Here is a 19,782-nt window from a genome sequence, read left to right on the forward strand (position 1 = left end):
GGTGAATGGGCAAGACAAAAATATGTAAATGCCTTTGAACAGGGTATGGTAGTAGGTGCACCGGTTTATGTCAAATTGCAGCGCTGCTGGTTTTCTCACACGCAACAGTTTCCCGTGTGTATCAAGAATGTCCTTTGGGTGGTGGACCATTCAGCCAACTTGACACTGGGGGAAGCATTGGAGCCAACATGGGCCAGCATCACTGTGGAAAGTTGTCGACACAAATTTTGTCAGCTGGTAATTAACTGCTGGTGTCACAGTAATTCACTGTTAATTATTATCAAGGGGTTCCACACATGCAAGCTGCTGATGAAAGGTCCACATTTGAATAGTCTAAAGTCTAATAAATCCATTTAATAGCCTGTACACCATCAACACCTGTTGTGAAATCTGTACTGTATTGTAATGTTTTTAAAATGTACAGTACCAGTCAAAAGTTTGGACACACCTACTCATTCCAGGGTTTTTCTTTATTTTCACTTTTCTACATTGTAGAATAATAGTGAAGACATCAAAACTATGAAATAACACATATGGAATCAAGTAGTAACCACAAAAGTGTTAAATCAAAACATACTTTATATTTGAGATTCTTCAAAGTAGCCACCCTTTGCCTAGATGACACCTTTGCACACTCGGCATTCTCTCAACCAGCTTCATGAGGTAGTCACCTGAAAAGTTAATTTGTGGAATTTCTTTCCTTCTTATTGCCTTTGAGCAAATCAGTTGTGTTGTGACAAGGTAGGGGTGGTATACAGAATATAGCCCTATTTGGTAAAAGACCAAGTCCATATTATGGCAAGAACAGCTCAAATAAGCAAAGATAAATGACAGTGCATCATTAAGACCTGAAGGTCAGTCAATGTGGAACATTTCAAGAACTTTAAAGTTTCGTCAAGTGCAGTCGCAAAAACAAAGCGCTATGATGAAACTGGCTCTCATGAGGACCGCCACAGGAGGATACGTTCATTAGAGTTACCAGAAACCTCAGAAATTGCATCCCAAATAAATGCTTCACAGAGTTCAAGTAACAGACACATCACAACATCAACTGTTCAAGGGAGACTGCGTGAATCAGGCCTTCATGGTCAAATTGTTGCAAAGAAACCACTACTAAAGGACACCAATAAGAGGAAGAGACCACAAGCAATTCGACCGGTGGATATCTGTCCTTTGGTGTGATGAGTCCAAATTGAGGTTTTTGGTTCCAACCGCCGTGTCTTTGTGAGACGCAGAGGTGGTGAATGGATGATCTCCGCATGTGTGGTTCCCACCGCGAAGCATGGAGGAGGTGGTGTGATGTTGTGGTGGTGCTTTGCTGGTGACACTGTCTGTGATTTATTTAGAATTCAAGGCACACTTAACCAGCATGGCTACCACAACATTCTGCAGCGATACATCATCCCATCTGGTTTGCGCTTAGTGGGACTATCATTTGTTTTTCAACAGGACAATGACCCAAAACACACCTCCAGGCTGTGTAACGGCTATTTGACCAAGGAGAGTGATGTAGTGCTGCATCAGATGACCTGGCCTCCACAATCACCCGACCTCAACCCAATTGAGATGGTTTGGGATGAGTTGAACCGCAGAGTAAAGGAAAAGCAGCCAACAAGTGCTTATGTGAGAACTCCTTTAAGACTGTTGGAAAAGCATTCCAGGTGAAGCTGGTTGAGAGAATGCCAAGAGTGTGCAAAGCTGTCATAAAGGCAAACAGTGGCTACTTTGACGAATCTGAAATATAAAATATGTTTTGATTTGTTTAACACTTTTTTTGGTTACTACATGATTCCATAAGTGTTATTTCATAGTTTTGATGTCTTCACTATAATTCTACAATGTAAAAATGTCAAAAAAAAAAAAAAACTATGGAATGAGTAGGTGTCCAAACCTTTGACTGGTACTGTATACTGAAACACAAACTAGCCCCTACTGCAGTCCCCTACATATTTCATATCCATAACATGTAACTATCATATAGTCTTATGTTCTCAGAATTACTGTATGTTCCTAGATAAATATTATATATTAAAAGCAGTAGCTGCAGTACCCTCTCCAGCCTGGTGGGACGCTGCTTCCGGCGTCTGCGGTGGCGCTTCAGTAGCCTAGAGGCTGTGCTCTGTTCTGTGGTGCTGCTGAACCTGAGAGGGGAGAAAGCCAGAATGGAGGTGTTACCCGTTTCCTAAGGAAGCCTGTAATTGGCTCAGCAACTATATCTCAAACACAACTCGGTGTCAATGTGAAACAGTAAAAAAAATCTAGGTTCCTGGATATCACATAAGGGGTTCCCCAAGGCTCTATCTTAGGGCTTGTTTTGTTAACCATTTCTATAAATTATATAGGCAAAGTGGTGATGCTGGGCCAAATAAGTTCAAGTTATTAAACAGTCGTGGTTGACGGCCCATGCTCTGTGTGTGTGTCTCACCTGCTCATCGTGTCATCATCCGAGTCACAGAAGCTGGTGGTGTCCAGCTCGCTGCTCATGATGGTGGAGGCACTCTCGTAGCCTGCCAGGTGGCGCTCCCGACGGCTCTGACCGTTCATCCGCGGCCCTTTGGAGAGCAGAGGGACAACAGAGATAAGGACGATCGTGGGGGACATGAGCATCGTCCAAACATTACTCCTTTAGTACCTAGACTAGAGCATATCACTTATATGCCACTTTGCCAAAGCGACAGTACCCCTTTTTGTCCCGAATTTCATGATATACAATTGGTAGTTACAGGCTTGTCCCATCGCTGCAACTCCCGTACGGACTCGGGAGAGGCGAAGGTCAAGAGCCGTGCGTCCTCCGAAACACAGCTCAACCAAGCTGCACTGCTTCTTGACACAAAGCCCGCTTAACCCGGACGCCAGCCGCACCAATGTGTCGGAGGAAACACCGTACACCTGGCGACCGTGTCAGCGTGCATTGCGCATTGCTTCCGGGTTAAGCGGGCTTTGTGTCAAGAAGCAGTGCAGTTTGGTTGAGCTGTGTTTCGGGGGACGCACGGCTCTTGACCTTCGCCTCTCCCGAGTCCGTACGGGAGTTGCAGCGATGGGACAAGCCTGTAACTACCAAAGTCGCTAATGCGCGATGGGACAAAAACATCCCTGCCGGCCAAACCCTCCCCTAACCCGGACGACGCTGGGCCAATTGTGCGCGGCCCCATAGGTCTCCAGATCGCAGCCGGCAGTGACAGAGCCTGGACTCGAACCAGGATCTCTTAGTGGCACAGCGATGCAGTGCCTTAGACCACTGCGCCACTCGGGAGGCCGTACAATTAACCTTTTTAGTCATTAGCAGATGCTCTTATCCAGAGAGACTTAGTCACATACACATCCTAAAAATGCATGTAATGCCTGCAGGAATTGAACCCGCGACCTTGGCGTTTCGAGCAATTTTCTTACCAACTGGACCACTCAAACAGTTACTGACCATGCTGCTCCATGCTTTCTCTCCTTCTGGGCTTCTCCCTTCTGAATGACACCACTGACTCTGTCTCAGTACGCTCATCCAGGTTCTCAACACTACCTGCCACATTGGGACTGGAGGAAGAAAGAGGGGGGAGAACAAGGGGGATGAGAATGTGGAGGATGTTTTAGAATGCCATTGTCATTAACAGAAAAACAACTCCATGTCTCAGTTTCCTCTTTTGACATATCGTAAAGACATCCTGATGAATGTAGTCAGCATTTTTCCTGTTCTCCCTCTGAAATGTTCTTCTCACAATCCCAATCCACTGTACCATTCAATCATTCACTGGAGCTGCCACTTTTTATTGCATTTACTTAACTCCCAGCCGTGTGTGTGTGTGTGGATCAGGCTATGTTGTAGGGCTTCAACCTACTGGAACGACGGGGGTCTGGAGTCTCCGATGCCCCCTGTCCTCTCCACCGGGAGGGGAGTCAGGGGGGGAGAGGGGAGGGAGGACTCCGTACAGACCTCCACCGGGGGAAGAGGGGGCTCCGCAAGGGGACTGTCTGAGGATACCAGCTAGAGAAGGGGGGGGGGCAACAGAAACAAAGTAGAAAAACTGACCTATTCACACAAGCAAACGCCATGCTTGCTGACCTACCACCAAACTAGCATGCTGTCAAAACAAACATCAGCAGGACCACATCAGTGAAAACAAGATCCAAGTTATTATTCTTGATAAAGAACTCAATTCTGTATTGAGCGTATTGAGGTTACTGCTGACTGGGTGGACAAAGTGCCATGCAACACAATCAGTAGAAGAAAGGTGAAAGTCAGCATCTTACCCATGACACAACTCTCCCATTGAAACAAGGTAGTTTGGCAGCATCATCCGAAATCTCTTCCTTCACCACACTACGGACATAACACAGATCGAGAGATGAGTGATACACACACTATAGACATACCACACATACAGAGAGCGAGAGATCTCAAACATGCCATTGTTCATTTCCCCATGCTTCAGGCAGAGTGGATGTCATACGCACACCACTCAGACCTACAACATTATCTCAAAAACGGATGAATTGTGCATTGCTAAGTCTATAATGCAAACGTTTTGGATGAAATATAGAGCCTACTTTCCTTATTATTTCAAATAGGTACTTTTAGTATCATAGTTATTACCTTACATACTTGGTTTGTGAAACCAGACCTAAATGCCACTATCACACAACAGCATCTCTAGACACACAAACACACTCCTTCTCCCTCTTCTGGTGCTTCCATTACATATTCCTTTCCCTCCTGTCTGGGTTGTGGATGCGTATTATTTGGTCTGTATGGGTTTATCCACCCATCTCTCCTTTGTTGGAATGCCCGGGTGCCTGTCCATGCCTGTCACTGTGTGAGAGAAGGCATTTTTCTGTGTATGGCCTTGTGATTATCGTCCCATGTCCTCCGTCACTTGAGCTAAAGATATTATGAATATCCGGACACCGAGGAGGATTTACAGTTTATGATAAGCACATGTATTTATTGATAACAATGTGGGTTAGAGATGTCCTCGATTGTTGCTGATCACCTGTCAAGGAAGGAACATGTATTAGGAGTTTGAGTTGGGAGCGCCGGTAATTGGTGCGTCGCAGAAAGCTTTTGCTGTGCTTCGCCCATTGTTATAACTCATTATGTTTGTGTATTTACTGATCAAAAGTAACAAGTGCAATGTGATAATGTTTAACAATCAAAACGTTACGGCAAAGCTGTAAAAATTTTAATGATTACCTTGTATTTCCCTGTTGATTGAGAAGGGGGTATCTTTTTTTACACTATTAGAGCCTTTAAGCAAGCATTTCACTGTAAGGTTCACCTGTTGTATTCGGCGCACGTGACAAATAAACTGATTTGATCTGTTCGAGTCTTGGTTGAAGATTATCTTTTGTTTCATCTAAAAAATGGATTATCTATTATACTGACAAGATAGTCGAATGACTGCTCTTACAATGTAAATACATGTCCTCAAAAGATGGAAGGCAGTGGGAGGAAGATAAATCAGGTGGGACCATTCTAGCCAATGAGAGGGCAGATACATGTATGAACAACAGGCACAATTCTAATATAACTTTTTTATTTTTTTCAAAATGATCATTTTCTTCTCCTTCTGGAAAATATTCTGGGGGCTTTATTGTGTGTGAAATATTTTAGAATATCGAGCTCATTTCCAGCTATTCTATGAATTTTGCCATGGCTAATGCAGTATTCCTCTTTTCATAACTCAATCAATGGGCATGTGCTCTGAACCAATGCTGGCCCTTAGACCGCACTCAACGAGCTGTATAAAGGCCATAAGCAAACAAATAAATGCTCATCCAGAAGCGCTGCTCCTAGTGGCTGGGGACTTTAATGCAGGCAAACTTAAATCTGTTTTACCTAATTTCAACCAGTATGTCACATGTGCATATAGAGGAAAAAAACCCTCTAGATCACCTTTACTCCACACAGAGACAAATAAAAAGCTCTACCTCGCCCTCCATTTGGAAATCTGACTAGAATTCTATCCTCCCGATTCCTGCTTACAAGCAAAAACTGAAGCAGAAAGCACCAGTGACTCACTCAATAAGGAAGTGGTCAGATGACACGGATGCTACAGGACTGTTTTGCTAGCACAGACTGGAATATGTTCCCGAATTCATCCAATGGCATTGAGGAGTATACCACCTCAGTCATCGGCTTTATCAATAAGTGCATCGACGACCTCGTCACCATAGTGACAGTACGTACATATCCCAACCAGAAGCCATGGATTACAGGCAACATGCGCATCGTGCTAAAGACTAGAGCTGTCGCTTTCAAGGAGCAGGACACTAATACAGACGCTTATACGAAATCCCGCTGCCCCTCAGACGAACCATCAAACAGGCAAAGCGTCAATACAGGATTAAGATTGAATCCTACTACACCGGCAGGGCTTGAAAACTATTACGGACTATATAATAAATAACAATTACAACAATACTGAATGAACATTTTTATTTTAACCTAATATAATACATAAAATTAATTTTGACTTAAATAAATAATGAAACATGCTCAATTTGGTTTAAATAATGCAAAAACAGTGTTGGAGAATAAAGTAAAAGTGCAATATGTGCCATGTAAAAAAGCTAAAGTTTAAGTTCCTTGCTCAGAACATATGAAAGCTGGTGGTTCAATATTCCCAGTTCTTCAATATTCCCAGTAAAGAAGTTTTAGGTTGCAGTTATTGTAGGAATTATGACGCGTCGACTATTTCTCTCTATACCATTTGTATTTCAAATACCTTTGACTATTGGATGTTCTAATAGGCACTTTAGTATTGCCAGCCTAATCTCAGGAGTTGATAGGCTGAGATCAAGCATTGCTAAGAGCTGCTGGCAAATGCAGTAAAGTTTGAATGAATGCTTACGAGCCTGCTGCTGCCTACCACCGCTCAGTCAGACTGCTCTATCAAATAGACTTAATTATAATATAATTATCACAGAAATACGAGCCTTTGTCATTAAAATGGTCAAATCCGGAAACTATCATTTGGAAAACAAAACGTTTATTCTTTCAGTGAAATACGGAACCGTTCCGTATTTTATCAAATGGGTGGCAACCCTAAATCTAAATATTGCTGTTACATTGCACAACCTTCAATGTTATGTCATAATTATGGCAAATTCTGGCAAATTAGTTCGCAACGAGCCAGGCGGCCCAAACTGTTGCATATACCCTGAATCTGCGTGCAATGAATGCAAGAGAAGTGCCACAATTTCTCTAGTTAATATTGCCTGCTAACATTAATTTCATTTAACTAAATATTTAGGTTTAAAAAATATATACTTGTGTATTGATTTAAGAAAGGCAAAAGATGTTTATGGTTAGGTACATTCGTGCAATGATTGTGCTTTTTTCGCAAATGCGCCTTTGTTAAATCATCACCCGTTTGGCGAAGTAGGCTGTGATTCGATGATAAATTAACAGGCACCACATTGATTATATGCAACGCAGGACAAGCTAGATAACCTAGTAATATCATCAACTATGTGTAGTTAACTAGTGATTATGTGAAGATTGATTGTTTATAAGATAAGTTTAATGCTAGCTAGCAACTTACCTTGGCTCCTTGTTGCACTCGCGTAACAGGTGGTCAGCCTGCCACGCAGTATCCTAGTGGAATGCAATGTAATCGGCCATAATCGGCGTCAAAAAAACGCTGTTTACCGATTGTTATAAAAACTTGAAATCGGCCGTGCCTATTAATCGGTTGACCTCTAATAGAGCTCCATTTTTATGGAATGGTCTGCCTATCCATGTGAGAGACGCAGATTCGGTCTCAACCTTTAAGTCTTTATTGAAGACTCATCTCTTCAGTAGGTCTTATGATTGAGTGTAGTCTGGCCCAGTGGTGTGAAGGGGAACGGAAAGGCACTGGAGCGACGAACCGCCCTTGCGGTCTCCGCCTGGCCGGTTCCCCTCTCTCCACTGGGATTCTCTGCATCTGAGTCACTGGCGCGCTTCCATGCCGTCCCTAGGAGGGGTGCATCACTTGAGTGGGTTGAGTCACTGACGTGATCTTTCTGTCTGGGTTGGTGCCCCCCTCGGATTTGTGCCGTGGGGGAGATCTTCGTGGGCTATACTCGACCTTGTCTCAGGGTAGTAAGAGCCTGGTTCCTCTCTAGGTTCCTACCTAGAGTCCTGCCTTCCTAGGGAGTTTTTCCTAGCCACCGTGCTTCTACATCTGCATTGCTTGGTGTTTGGGGTTTTAGGCTGGTTTCTGTATAGCACTTTGTGACATCAGCTGATGTAAGAAGGGCTTTATAAATAAATGTGATTGATTGAGTCCCGCACCTTGAAAGCGGGAGTGCTACCCTTTAGCTCAGTGTGGATGTTGCTTGTAATCCATGGCTTCTGGTTGGAGTATGTATGTACGGTGACTGTGGGGACAATGTGAATCGATGCACTTATTGATGAAGCCAGTGACTGATGTGGTGTACTCCTCAATGCCATCGGAATAATCCCAAAACATATTCCAGTCTGTGCTAGCATAACAGTCCTGTAGTTTAGCATCTACTTCATATGACCACTTTCTTATTGACCGAGTCACTGGTGCTTCCTGCTTTAGTTTTTGCTTGTAAGCAGGAATCAGGAGGATAGAATTATGGTCAGATTTGCCAAATAGTGTGCAGGGAGAGCTTTGTATGCGTCTCTGTGTGTGGAGTAAAGGTGGTCTAGAGATCTTTTCCCTGCACATTTAACATGCTGATAGAAATTAGGTAAAACTGATTTGAGTTCCCTTGCATTGAAGTCCCCGGCCACTAAGAGCACCACCTCTGGATGAGTGTTTTCCTGTTTGCTTATGGCCGTATACAGCTCATTGAGTGCAGTCTTAGTGCCAGTGTCAGTCTGCGGTGGTATATCGACAGCTATGAAAAATATTGATGTAAACTCTTGGTAAATAGTGTGGTCTACAGCTTATCATGAGATACTCTCCCACAAGCGAGCAAAACCTCTCGACTTCCTTAGATTTCGTGCACCAGCTGTTTTTTTACAAATATGCATAGGCCGCCGCCCCTTGTCTTACCAGAGGCTGCTGTTCTATCCTGACGGAAAAGCTTAACACGCCAGCTTAACACGCCAGTCGTCGTTCTGCCGACTCTGTGAATCATAAGATATTACAGTTAATGTCCTGTTGGTAGGATATACGTGCTCGTAGTTCGTCTATTTTATTATCGATTGATTGTAAATGGGCTAATACTCATGTCGTCGTTCTGCCGACTCTGTGAATCATAAGATATTACAGTTAATGTCCTGTTGGTAGGATATACGTGCTCGTAGTTCGTCTATTTTATTATCGATTGATTGTAAATGGGCTAATAGGACCGATGGTAAAAGGTAGATTACCCTCTCGGCGACGGATCCTTACAAGGCACCTGGACCTGTGTCCATGATATCTCCGTCTTCTCCTCCTGTGAATGATGGGGATGAGGGCCTTGTCGGGTGTCTGGAGTAAATCCTTCCGACTTGTTGAAGAAGAATTCCTCCAGTACGGGGTGAGTAATCGCTGCCCTGATATCAAGAAGCTCTTTTCGGTCATAAGACGCGGTGGCAGAAACATGTACAAGTTAAATAACGCAAAAAAAACATACAAAATAGCACAATTAGTTACGGGGTTGTCAAACCGCTTTCAGCGCCATTATCATAAATTATTGATCATTATTATACAGCTCGTTGAGTGCGGTCTTAGGGCCAGCATTGGTTCAGAGCACATGCCATTGATTGTGTTATGAACAGAGGAACACACCATTAGCCATGGCAAAATACATAGAACATTTCCAGCAATTCTTCAAAACTGCAAAATGTTCTTTCAGCACAATGAAAGTGTTGAATTGCATAAAAATTGCTTTAGAACAGCAAAATTCCTTACGCTGCCAAGATACCTTTCTAACTAATAGACTGTTAGTTTACACTTCCTCTTATAATGAACTGTGGGGAGGTCACAGTAATGAAATATTCTAACAAATCTATTAAATTTAAAATGCTGATTACTTCTACTAGCCATTATCATTCACATGATGACAGAGAAGGCAGAAACAGGTTCCAAAGTGGTGTGTCAAAATTCGTACACATCTTCTGGGGCCTGGAGTTTTTCCTGAAAATCATGACCTGGTCAGGTAAAACTCTGTCCTATTTGTAAGCTTTAATAGGGTCCAACGTAACTTTTTCCCCCTCACTGGCCTGGACATGGTGTAGTTTTTAAATGCATTGGGGTCATGCAGAGCCTATAGGTTGCCTGCTTTCTCTCTATATGCAGCTATTAATAGGCAATATTTGGTTATTATGATATGAATTAAAAAGCTATTTAATATCATTTAGCAATGTAAGTCGTTACTCTATTCTTTAGAATTGCATTGTATTAAATGCCATATATTTTTGTTTCTAAAGTATGTCATTGAGAATTTGCTTTAATTACATCTCAAAATAAGACAATGGCATTGGAAATGACATCGACCTGGCTACAGCAGGCTAACCACGACAAATGCTAGTGTATTTTTGTAGGTTTCTTTTTGCAGACTCAACAGTCACCAGCATATTGATAGAATGTTCACTATTGTAAGATTACTTTAGTTAAAAAAGTGAAATAAAATAAGTAAAATAAATAAGCTCAGCGAGTAGATTGATGGGGACTTATTTTTTGCTCAGGACAGCTCGTGTGCGCTGTGTGAACGTAGCTCTGCTTGAGAAGTGGTGATTTGCTGGAGCATATTGGTGCTTGAATGAACAGCCAATCATATTGCACAAATAGCACGCTTGTCTACGTGTAGTCTTCAATGGTTTTTACATGGTAGTCTGCGACGACAGTGCAGGTACATTTTGAACTGCAATACAAAAATGTGCTGACAAGTAGGCTATCTGGCCGGGTTGGTGCTACTGCTTTGAAAGTGGTGTGCAGATTGAAAAGTAGGCCTACTGGGGCAAATGCTGTCTCGCCACATGTTTTCCGGCGGCTCTGCCTGAATATAAGACACGTTTGTTTTTTTGCTAACATATGATGGGAGAGGGTCCCTGGCCAAGAACATTTAAAAACCCTTGCTCTAGAGCATGTTAGTATTTATTTATATTGTACAGTCACGGGCTATTATCTTCACTTGCAAATAAAACGCCTCACTCTGGACGAGAAAAGTCAAGATCTGCTGTTGTCTCACTTAAAATCCAACTGCTTGGTCAACTTCACAGGCCTCTAAATGATATTGAGGTAAAGAAAAATACCATGCATAATGTTCTGCAACTTTACCGAATGGTTTTGACACATTTTTGAAGGGAATTAAGTAGGGCTGGGCGATATCTAATTTATTTGATTAATTTGAATTCATGTTGTTGCGCAATATTCCAAAAATAATCAGGGTTTTATCATTTTTATGAGTATTTACGGCCGCTTGTTCTCGTGTTGTATTTTTAGTCTCATATCTTTCGCTCCTTCTGTGCTGTGTACACCTCTACATTTCACCAGAGATCTATATATAAAGAAGAGATGCACATCTCTGCCCTAACAAAGGGACTTGTTGTCCCAAAGGCGGGAAGGCAGGCGACAAGTTTAGGTCCAAAATAAGCCCATAGAAACACATTGGGCTTATTTTTGGACAGATTTTAGCTTGAGTGAAACCTCTCGCTTCGTCTTTTCCTCTATGGTATACACACATCAAGCCCCTCCCCCTGCCTCTCACTCCAACAAAATTGAGAGATTACAATTTCCTCTCTGACAAGCAGTTTCAACTCGCTATCTGCATTTGATGTTCGGTCCAACAGGATCGGTCATATGGACAAACACATTGAGACATTATTTTACTGTAATAGAGAAGTTAAAAAGGGTTTCGTTAGAAAAGTTATGTCTCAACTACTCAAATTGCGTGCAGAGCAGACAACTAAAACGAGAGTATAAATGAATATTGAATCTGGAAAATGAATGCTCAATTTGTCGCACACGGCATTGGGGTACTGCTAGCAGCATTTTAGCCAAAGACTTATACTAGTTATCTAGTCTTTTATAAATGTGCAATAAGCATAAAACAATTATATATGGAAATGGCAACTCGTCCTCTTTCTGAGAAATAAGGTACGCCACTTGATTTCAAAATCTGAACAAAGTGGACAGGCTAAGATGCTTTTCAAACAGTTAGAGACAGAGATTGTTGAGACCTGTGTTAATTTTCTATAGCTTAATGCCTGCTACAAGAAGTGAGTCAATATTAGTGAATGTGCAGCGGGCATTTTCATAGACTTGAAAGCCAGATCAGTGATTAAGGAAAAAAAAAAAAGAAGCAGGTTAAAGTATTTTGAGAAAATAATTAAATTATTAGTGGGTCTTATGGTTGTGGAAGGCTTATAAACTCAGAAAAAAATGAGAAATGTCCTCTCACTGTCAACTGCGTTTATTTTCAGCAAACTTAACGTGTAAATATTTGTATGAACTTAAGATTCAACAGACAAACTGAACAAGTTGTCAGACATCTTTGCTGAAGAAAGTCACCAGGGACAGGTGGCATAATGGGATAAGATCAGAATAGGGATGCCTGTGTAAACGCAGCCTTGGAGACTAGAGAAAGTTGTGTAGTTGTACATGGTAACAGGAAGTTGTAGAGCAGACAGATATTGAAAGCCTACAATCTCTCCATTATGGTCTTCCCCCTATTTGTCTCATAGCCTAATGAATGTCAGCAGTCCATAAGTTAAATGTACAGTCAGGGGGCCTCCAGTATAGCTGTATTATCCAGGAGATAAATTAGCCTGTTGTAGATGGGAGGGAATGTAACTTACCAGGGAGGCCAGCACTCAGACTAATGGCATAATAAGATTTGTCTGAGGTAGAAAATAGCTTTTGTATGTAGTGTGTGTATCAGGGTTTCCTTTAAGAAAATGTGGCGCCGGACAAATTTAACAGACCCATATGCATTGGGTGCGTAACCCTTTAGGGCATCCATTCACGGTGCTCAGCATGACAGAAATCACATATAGATTATGGTTATTTTTTAACGGAACATGCAATCCTGTAATGAAGCATTTTCAAACATTTGCTAAAAAGCAAATTTGCGGAAAACCCTAAACAGCACACTTGATGAGTGGTTCCATATGTGACAAAAATGAAAATCTCTGTTAGAAACTTAAAGGGGGAATCTAAAGATGCAAATACTAGGATGAGTTGCTAATATGACTAGGATAATGCCTTTGGCTTCTGGACAATGGAAGAAAGTTGATATGAAAACCAATAGAACAGGAGAGAAATGGCATATCGGGAACATGCTAACCAAACCAGACGCGTCTTGTGCGCGAGCATTGCAAAATAAATGTACACATATACACTACCGTTCAAAAGTTTGGGGTCACTTAGAAATGTCCTTGTTTTTGGAAGAAAAGCAATTTTTTTGTCCATTAAAATAACATCAAATTGATCAGAAATACAGTGCAGACATTGTTAATGTTGTAAATGACTATCGTAGCTGGAAACGGCTGATTTCTTTATGATGGGAGGCGCGCTCCAATTAGGGTACCAGTTGAGTTGAGAAAATAGTAATAGGCCTAGCTCTTTCTAGTCATGCACCAAAACTGTTAACATGCAATTGCATTTAGAATTGTTGCACAATAAATTGACTTATAGAAGCATGTTTTACTTCAGAAGCAACCAGCAAACATCCCGCTCAAAATAGGCTCAATAATGTGAGAGTGTGATACTTGTGTTGGATAAATAATATGGGCCTCATGATGACTAACAAAAATACCCACACTATATTATGCAAATTAACCTATTGACCAAGAAGAATGACGGTCAAATGCATTTCTGTCAAATAGTATTTGCATCAATGGAAAATGATTTTTTTTAATCATTTCCTACAATTCTACACTTTCTTCACAGGGGAAATCCATATTTTTGAAAATAACAAAAAAAAATTCTTCGGTTCTGCCACAATAAATATGAACTCGAGTAAATATTTTTTTAGAACACAAGGCGAGACAAATACATGCACATTTATCTAGGCCTACACGCCAACAGTGCCTTATGTATCATAACCATTACAGATAAATCGTAATTGCTAAATTGCCCCGTATCTTCAGTCAAATAAACAAGTGCTGTTTAAGACTGATTTATTGAAACCGTAAAGTATGTGGACGCCTCTTCAAATTAGTGGATTTCGCTATTTCAGCCACACCTGTTGCCGACAGGTGTATAAAATTCGAGCACACAGCCATGCAATCTCCATAGACAAACATTGGCAGGAGAATGGCCTTACTGAAGAGCACAGTGACTTTCAACGTGGCACCATCATAGGATTCCACCTTTCCAACAAGTCAGCTCGTCAAATTTCTGCCCTGCTAGAGCTGGCCCGGTCAAACGTAAGTGCTGTTATTGTGAAGTGGAAACATCTAGGGGCTCAGCCGCGAAGTGGTAGGCCACACAAGCTCACAGAATGGGACTGTCGAGGGCTGAAGCACGTAAAAATAGTCTGTCCACGGTTGCAACACTCACTACAGAGTTCCAAACTACCTCTGGAAGCAACGTCACCACAAGAATTGTTCGTAGGGAGCTTCACTAAATAGGTTTCTATGGCCGAGCAGCCGCACAAAAGCCTAAGATCAAAATACGCAATGCCAAGCGTCGGCTGAAGTGTGGTAAAGCTCGCTGCCATTGAACTCTGGAGCAGTGGAAACACGTTCTCTGGGGTGATGAATCACGCTTCACCATCTGGCAGTCCGACAGATCAATCTAGGTTTGGCGGATGCCAAGAGAACACTATCGGCCCGAATGCATAGTGCCACCTGTAAAGTTTGGTGGAGGAGGAATAATGATCTGGGGCTGTTTCTCATGGTTTGGGCTAGTCCCCTTAGTTCCAGTGAAGGAAAATCTTAACACTACGGCATACAATTACATCTAGACGATTCTGTTCTTCCAACTTTGTGGCAACAGTTTAGGGAAGGCCCTTTCCAGTTTCAGCATGACAATGCCCCTGTGCAGAAAGCGAGGTCCATACAGAAATGGTTTGTCGAGATCGGTGTGGAAGAACTTGACTGGCCTGCACAGAGCCCTTAACTCAACCCCATAGAACACCTTTGGGATGAATTGGAACGCCGACTGTGAGCCAGGCCTAATCGCCCAACATCAGTGCTTGAACTCACTAATGCTCGTGGCTGAATGGAAGCAAGTGCCTGCAGCAATGTTCCAACATCTAGTGGAAAGCCTTCCCAGAAGAGTGGAGGGCTGTTATAGCAGCAAAGGGGGACCAACTCCATATTAATTTCCATGATTTTGGAATGATACTTTTGTCCATGTAGTGGATCGACTGGTTTATTATATCCTTGAACACTTTAAAAAGGCAGTAACTTCAGCAGTGGTGCTTTCTTGTAAAAGGCTATGGAATGGCATAGCCTTGTTTTGTTCATTTAGCAGGCAGGGCACTCTTATTTCCCAGAGCCCTTATCGCAGTCAAGACACCTATTTATAGTAAATAAAACAATAACAGGAATGAAATAGAACAGAATATTTAATGCGAAATTATTCATATCTTGTGTTTGGAACAGTTATTCCCGGAGTGATCGTTTGAAACGTGGCTCCATTTGGCGAGTTGAAAGAAAAGCAATGCAGGGTAACAAACCAAAATGTATTTCGATATGCAGACGTTCGATTTAGTATATTATGCCCGTTCTTCAGAATTGAACAGGGCATGGTGATGAATTATGGACAACATCTGTTTGGTGAGTAGGCCTAGGCTTAATGATTCTGATAAAAGTATATGCTCTGTTTATTTATCAAACTTATGTTTTTGCATATTTTGTGTGTGGAACCCGTCTATGATTAGGGGGCTTGAAGCGTAGCCCTAGGCTAACCAATTCTTCCTAATGCTTTGGTTCGGCTGGCGCGTGTGCTCGCATACCTTTGACCTTGGCTTGAAAATACCTTTGCTTTTCAAAACCCTCGCTTCTCCATCTTCAGACGCACATGTAAGCCTATGGAACATTAGAGTCAAAGCAAATGAACATTGTCAAGACAAAACAGCACATCTTTTTCAAACCATATTCAACAAAATAGTTTTACAGTATTTGAAAGTTTTTCATCATCTCTGGCAAAAAAAAAATTAAAAAATGGTACTTCCTTCCTCCGACATGGACTTTTTTTTTTGCTCGAAGCGTTGTCATCGTGTCACCAAGAAAATGTATAAAATTGTCTCAGCAGCATAAATATTTGATGCAACTAGGGTAGAAAATTGGCTTATTTGGTCAATATTACTTAGCAGGGCCGTTTAATCAAGGTACACATATCCTGTGCTTTTAACATATTGCACTTAGGCACAGACACAGTTTGGCTACATTGTAAGGGCGAAGCGGCCACAATGAAGTTGCATATGGGGCTCAGCTAGGACTTACTTTTGTAACGGAATGAAAACATTTTAACAATGTGATTTAACTAATTGACGTTGGGAAAATAGATGGCAAAAATACATAATGGCGTTAAAGGTGCACTATGCAGACGTCACTGACATTTCCTAATTGCTAAAATTCTAATAGTTCACCTAGTTTTGTTTGTGACAAATCAAGCAAGTATACTGTAGAGAATCATTGTACCATCTAAACCATTGTGAAATATCTTTTCCATAACCAAAAATATTGTATTTTCACTTGGTGTGCAAAACCAAAAGTAAGACACAAAAATGAGAAGTATAGAAATAGTACACATAGAAATGTGAGTTATAGAGCTGTTCTATGTAAATTTGGTTACGTTTCCCACAAAATATACATTTTGCAGCTTTTAAAATGCCTGTAAACAGCTTGGGGAATTTGTTTCCTCGCAGATTCAATCACGTTATATTAGACATAATCACATGCCTGTGCTCATCATGGTTCTTACAGGAAAAGTGAAAAAATTTGCCCCTGGTGCATTCAGCTCAAATTATATGCATCACCCTGAGTGCATTGGACATGAAACAATGATACAAATGTAACAGGACAACAAAATACATAACATTTTCTTTTGCAGGTGCCTTTTCATTTGGTGCAACTAGTGCTTTCTAACTGCACTGAACCAAAAGTGTAGCACTGAACCAAAAGTGTAGCCCTGGAGGGAAGGAAAACTTTTTCCAGTGGGCAAAAACCACTCATCTTGAGGCATCTGTTAATTATTATAAGTAAAAAAAAAATGATGGACTAATCTATTTTAATACAGACTAGCGCAAAACATTACTTATCATTGAAAATGAAAAATTACCCAATTGATCATGATACTTTTCTGGTAAAAAAGTGGGGGTGCTAAAACATATTTGCACCCTGATTTTGAAAGTGGGGATGCAGCTGCTCCATCGCTCAGGCGCCTGTGTGTGTGTTTTCGATGGTTGAAGTTGCTAAATCATGGCGGTCATGCTTTAAATCGCTGGAACTGTGAATGTGTAAATCTAACCTCAGGCAGAGCAGGAAATGCTCATTTGTTAAAGAGAAAAGTCGACAGTCTGTGGCAGTGGCAGAGTGTTTTCTCCTGACTCTACTTAAGGGTCGAGAAGGAATGGGGTTTAGGTGAGGAGGAAGTGCAGCTGCTGTGAAGAGGGGAGAGTCCTGGCACTTAGCCCAAACACTGAGATTGCATTCCCAAATGGCACCATATTCGCTATAGTGCACTACTTTTTTCGCACTACCCATAGGGCACTTGTCAAAAGTAGCGCACTATATAGGGAATAGGGTGCCATTTGGGACGTATTCAAACACAGAGGGATAGAAAGACTGAAGACCCCCAGAGATGTATAGGCTATAGAACATCCTCTGTTTAAACAGTGCTGTTGAATCGGGAGTTGTGCATTTAATTAGCCTCTCTCATAAGAAAATATATTAGTTTAGGAACTGCCTGCATATTGGGACAGTAAAAACACATATAGAATATATAAATATAGGCCCATGTTCCATTAGCAGATCACGATATGCCTTCAGTCTAACTATTGGTTATTACTATATAATTAGGCCTACGTATTAATATATGATTATAATTTCAAGGACAGAAATAAGGATTCAGGGGTGAATAAAGGAAGCTGTTGAATAGCTACATCACGTGTGAGTATAATACTTTAATTTTAGGTTCTCTCTGATGTGCACCAACTTTGTTGCCAAAAGTTTGCAACATCGTTGCAACTCAGTCATAGCCAACTAAACTCAACTCAACTTATTTAAGATGGAGTTGAGCCCCCACTAGTGTGGGCAGACTGGGGTTCTGAAGCCACATGAAATACAAGTATTAAAAACAACGGTTTTCAGCACCCAAAGAATAGCCTGCATTTACACAGGACAATGTAATGTGTGTTTAGCATAAATGCAGGCTGTTCATTGAGTGCTGAAATTCCTCGTTTTTTACAAAAACTTCATTTTATATGTCATGTCGGTGCTCCAATCCGCCAACACTAGTTTGTCACGTGGAGTTGACGGCTACTCAGTGGTGCCTTTTCAGAATGCTCATTTACATTCCTTAGGATGATGCTGGCCCTGGAATTATTAGAGACTAAAAAACTACCTTGTGCACAAAGTCAGCAGTTTATCGCAGTAAAAACAACATCTCTAGCAATAGTTCCTGGTCAACTGACATGGGACAGACATACGTTAAGAAGCAATATCTGAATACCAGTGCCATTTCCTTGTCGAACAATTTAATTCAATGCATGCCTCGTGACAGAAATGAGTTGTCCAACATCAATTAGCCTAGGCCATTTAAGATAAACCATAGCTGGAGTAGCAAACCAGCTTCAAAGCATCATCACATTAACAACCGTCCTTACCCGAAATCCTGATCCATAGATTTGAAGAAAAATTTATAATTCGGCTTGTTCAAAACATGTTTGAAATCCAAAAGTGTTATGTCTTCAGAAGGAATAGGGATCTTCACCAGATACGGCGTCTCCTCCTCGTCTATGTGGTAGATTATTTTGGTTTCCGCCATTTCGCCAGCCTTTTTCGGTCCCTCAGAACTTTACACACCGATTAGAACAGGACGAGTGGACGAGGTCTGACCGTAAAGTTACCCTCTCAGCAAACTATTCTACTTCTGAAATCGCGACCATTTAAATCCTTCGGTTGGTTGTTTACTTGCAGCTGTCCTTGCATACATTAATTATTCGGTCACTTTCCAGTTTTTGTTCGATAGTTTAATTCCCTCAGGTACGCTGAAATTCGTAGAGTTTCCTAAAACTTTTTAGGCATCAACTGGGTAGGGAAAGAGGGGGCTCAAAGCTATCCCTGCACTGCTAGTAGCCAACGCGGCGTGTGACGTTATAGGCTACACAGGCGTATCTTTACGCCCCTATATCCCCTTCCCTGCTCAGGACATCCAACTGAAATCCCAACAGATAGCGTAGTTCCCCTTCCCTGCTCAGGACATCCAACTGAAATCCCAACAGATAGCGTAGTTCCCCTTCCCTGCTCGGGACATCCAACTGAAATCCCAACAGAGAGCGTAGTTCCCCTTCCCTGCTCGGGACATCCAACTGAAATCCCAACAGATAGCGTATTAATATGTAGGGCTTCTCATGATAGGACTTTCACATGTACAATAAAATTGTTTTGTACCCGCTGTAAAAAATCCATATTAAAGCTTATCCAATGCTCGGATATATAAGATTTGACCCAGCCTGCTTTCACAGATGCATGCAATCAATCAAAAGAGAATGTTTTAAGACTGATTGACATCTGTCTATTAGGTCTATCAAAGACAAATCACAGAACATATCACATTAACTCTTTGTGTAATAAGAAATATATTTTCTGGGGGCAAAATAATCACAGGACTCAAGAGTCACGCTGTCACAAACCACAGCCTGAAATGGAATACAGCATGCACAATGTTAACA

At 41.6% G+C, this 19,782-nt stretch overlaps 1 protein-coding gene across 2 annotated transcripts in view; it reads right to left on the reverse strand.

The window, feature by feature from the left end:
- LOC115155022 (segment polarity protein dishevelled homolog DVL-2) overlaps nucleotides 1-19,428 on the reverse strand; it is a 33,932-nt gene extending 14,504 nt beyond the window's left edge. For both annotated transcript variants that reach the window (XM_029701809.1, XM_029701808.1), the window contains exons 1-6: nucleotides 18,715-19,428; nucleotides 4,243-4,312; nucleotides 3,831-3,976; nucleotides 3,419-3,528; nucleotides 2,426-2,552; nucleotides 2,051-2,141 (exon numbers count right to left, since the gene is read on the reverse strand). In XM_029701809.1, the coding sequence (XP_029557669.1) occupies nucleotides 2,051-2,141; nucleotides 2,426-2,552; nucleotides 3,419-3,528; nucleotides 3,831-3,976; nucleotides 4,243-4,312; nucleotides 18,715-18,875 (705 nt within the window). In that variant the 5' untranslated portion in view covers nucleotides 18,876-19,428. The remainder of the gene's footprint in view (nucleotides 1-2,050; nucleotides 2,142-2,425; nucleotides 2,553-3,418; nucleotides 3,529-3,830; nucleotides 3,977-4,242; nucleotides 4,313-18,714) is intronic.
- Nucleotides 19,429-19,782: the final 354 nt, after the last annotated feature.

The sequence above is a fragment of the Salmo trutta genome, chromosome 19 (assembly GCF_901001165.1).
Source record: "Salmo trutta chromosome 19, fSalTru1.1, whole genome shotgun sequence".
NCBI classification, from domain to species: domain Eukaryota; kingdom Metazoa; phylum Chordata; class Actinopteri; order Salmoniformes; family Salmonidae; genus Salmo; species Salmo trutta.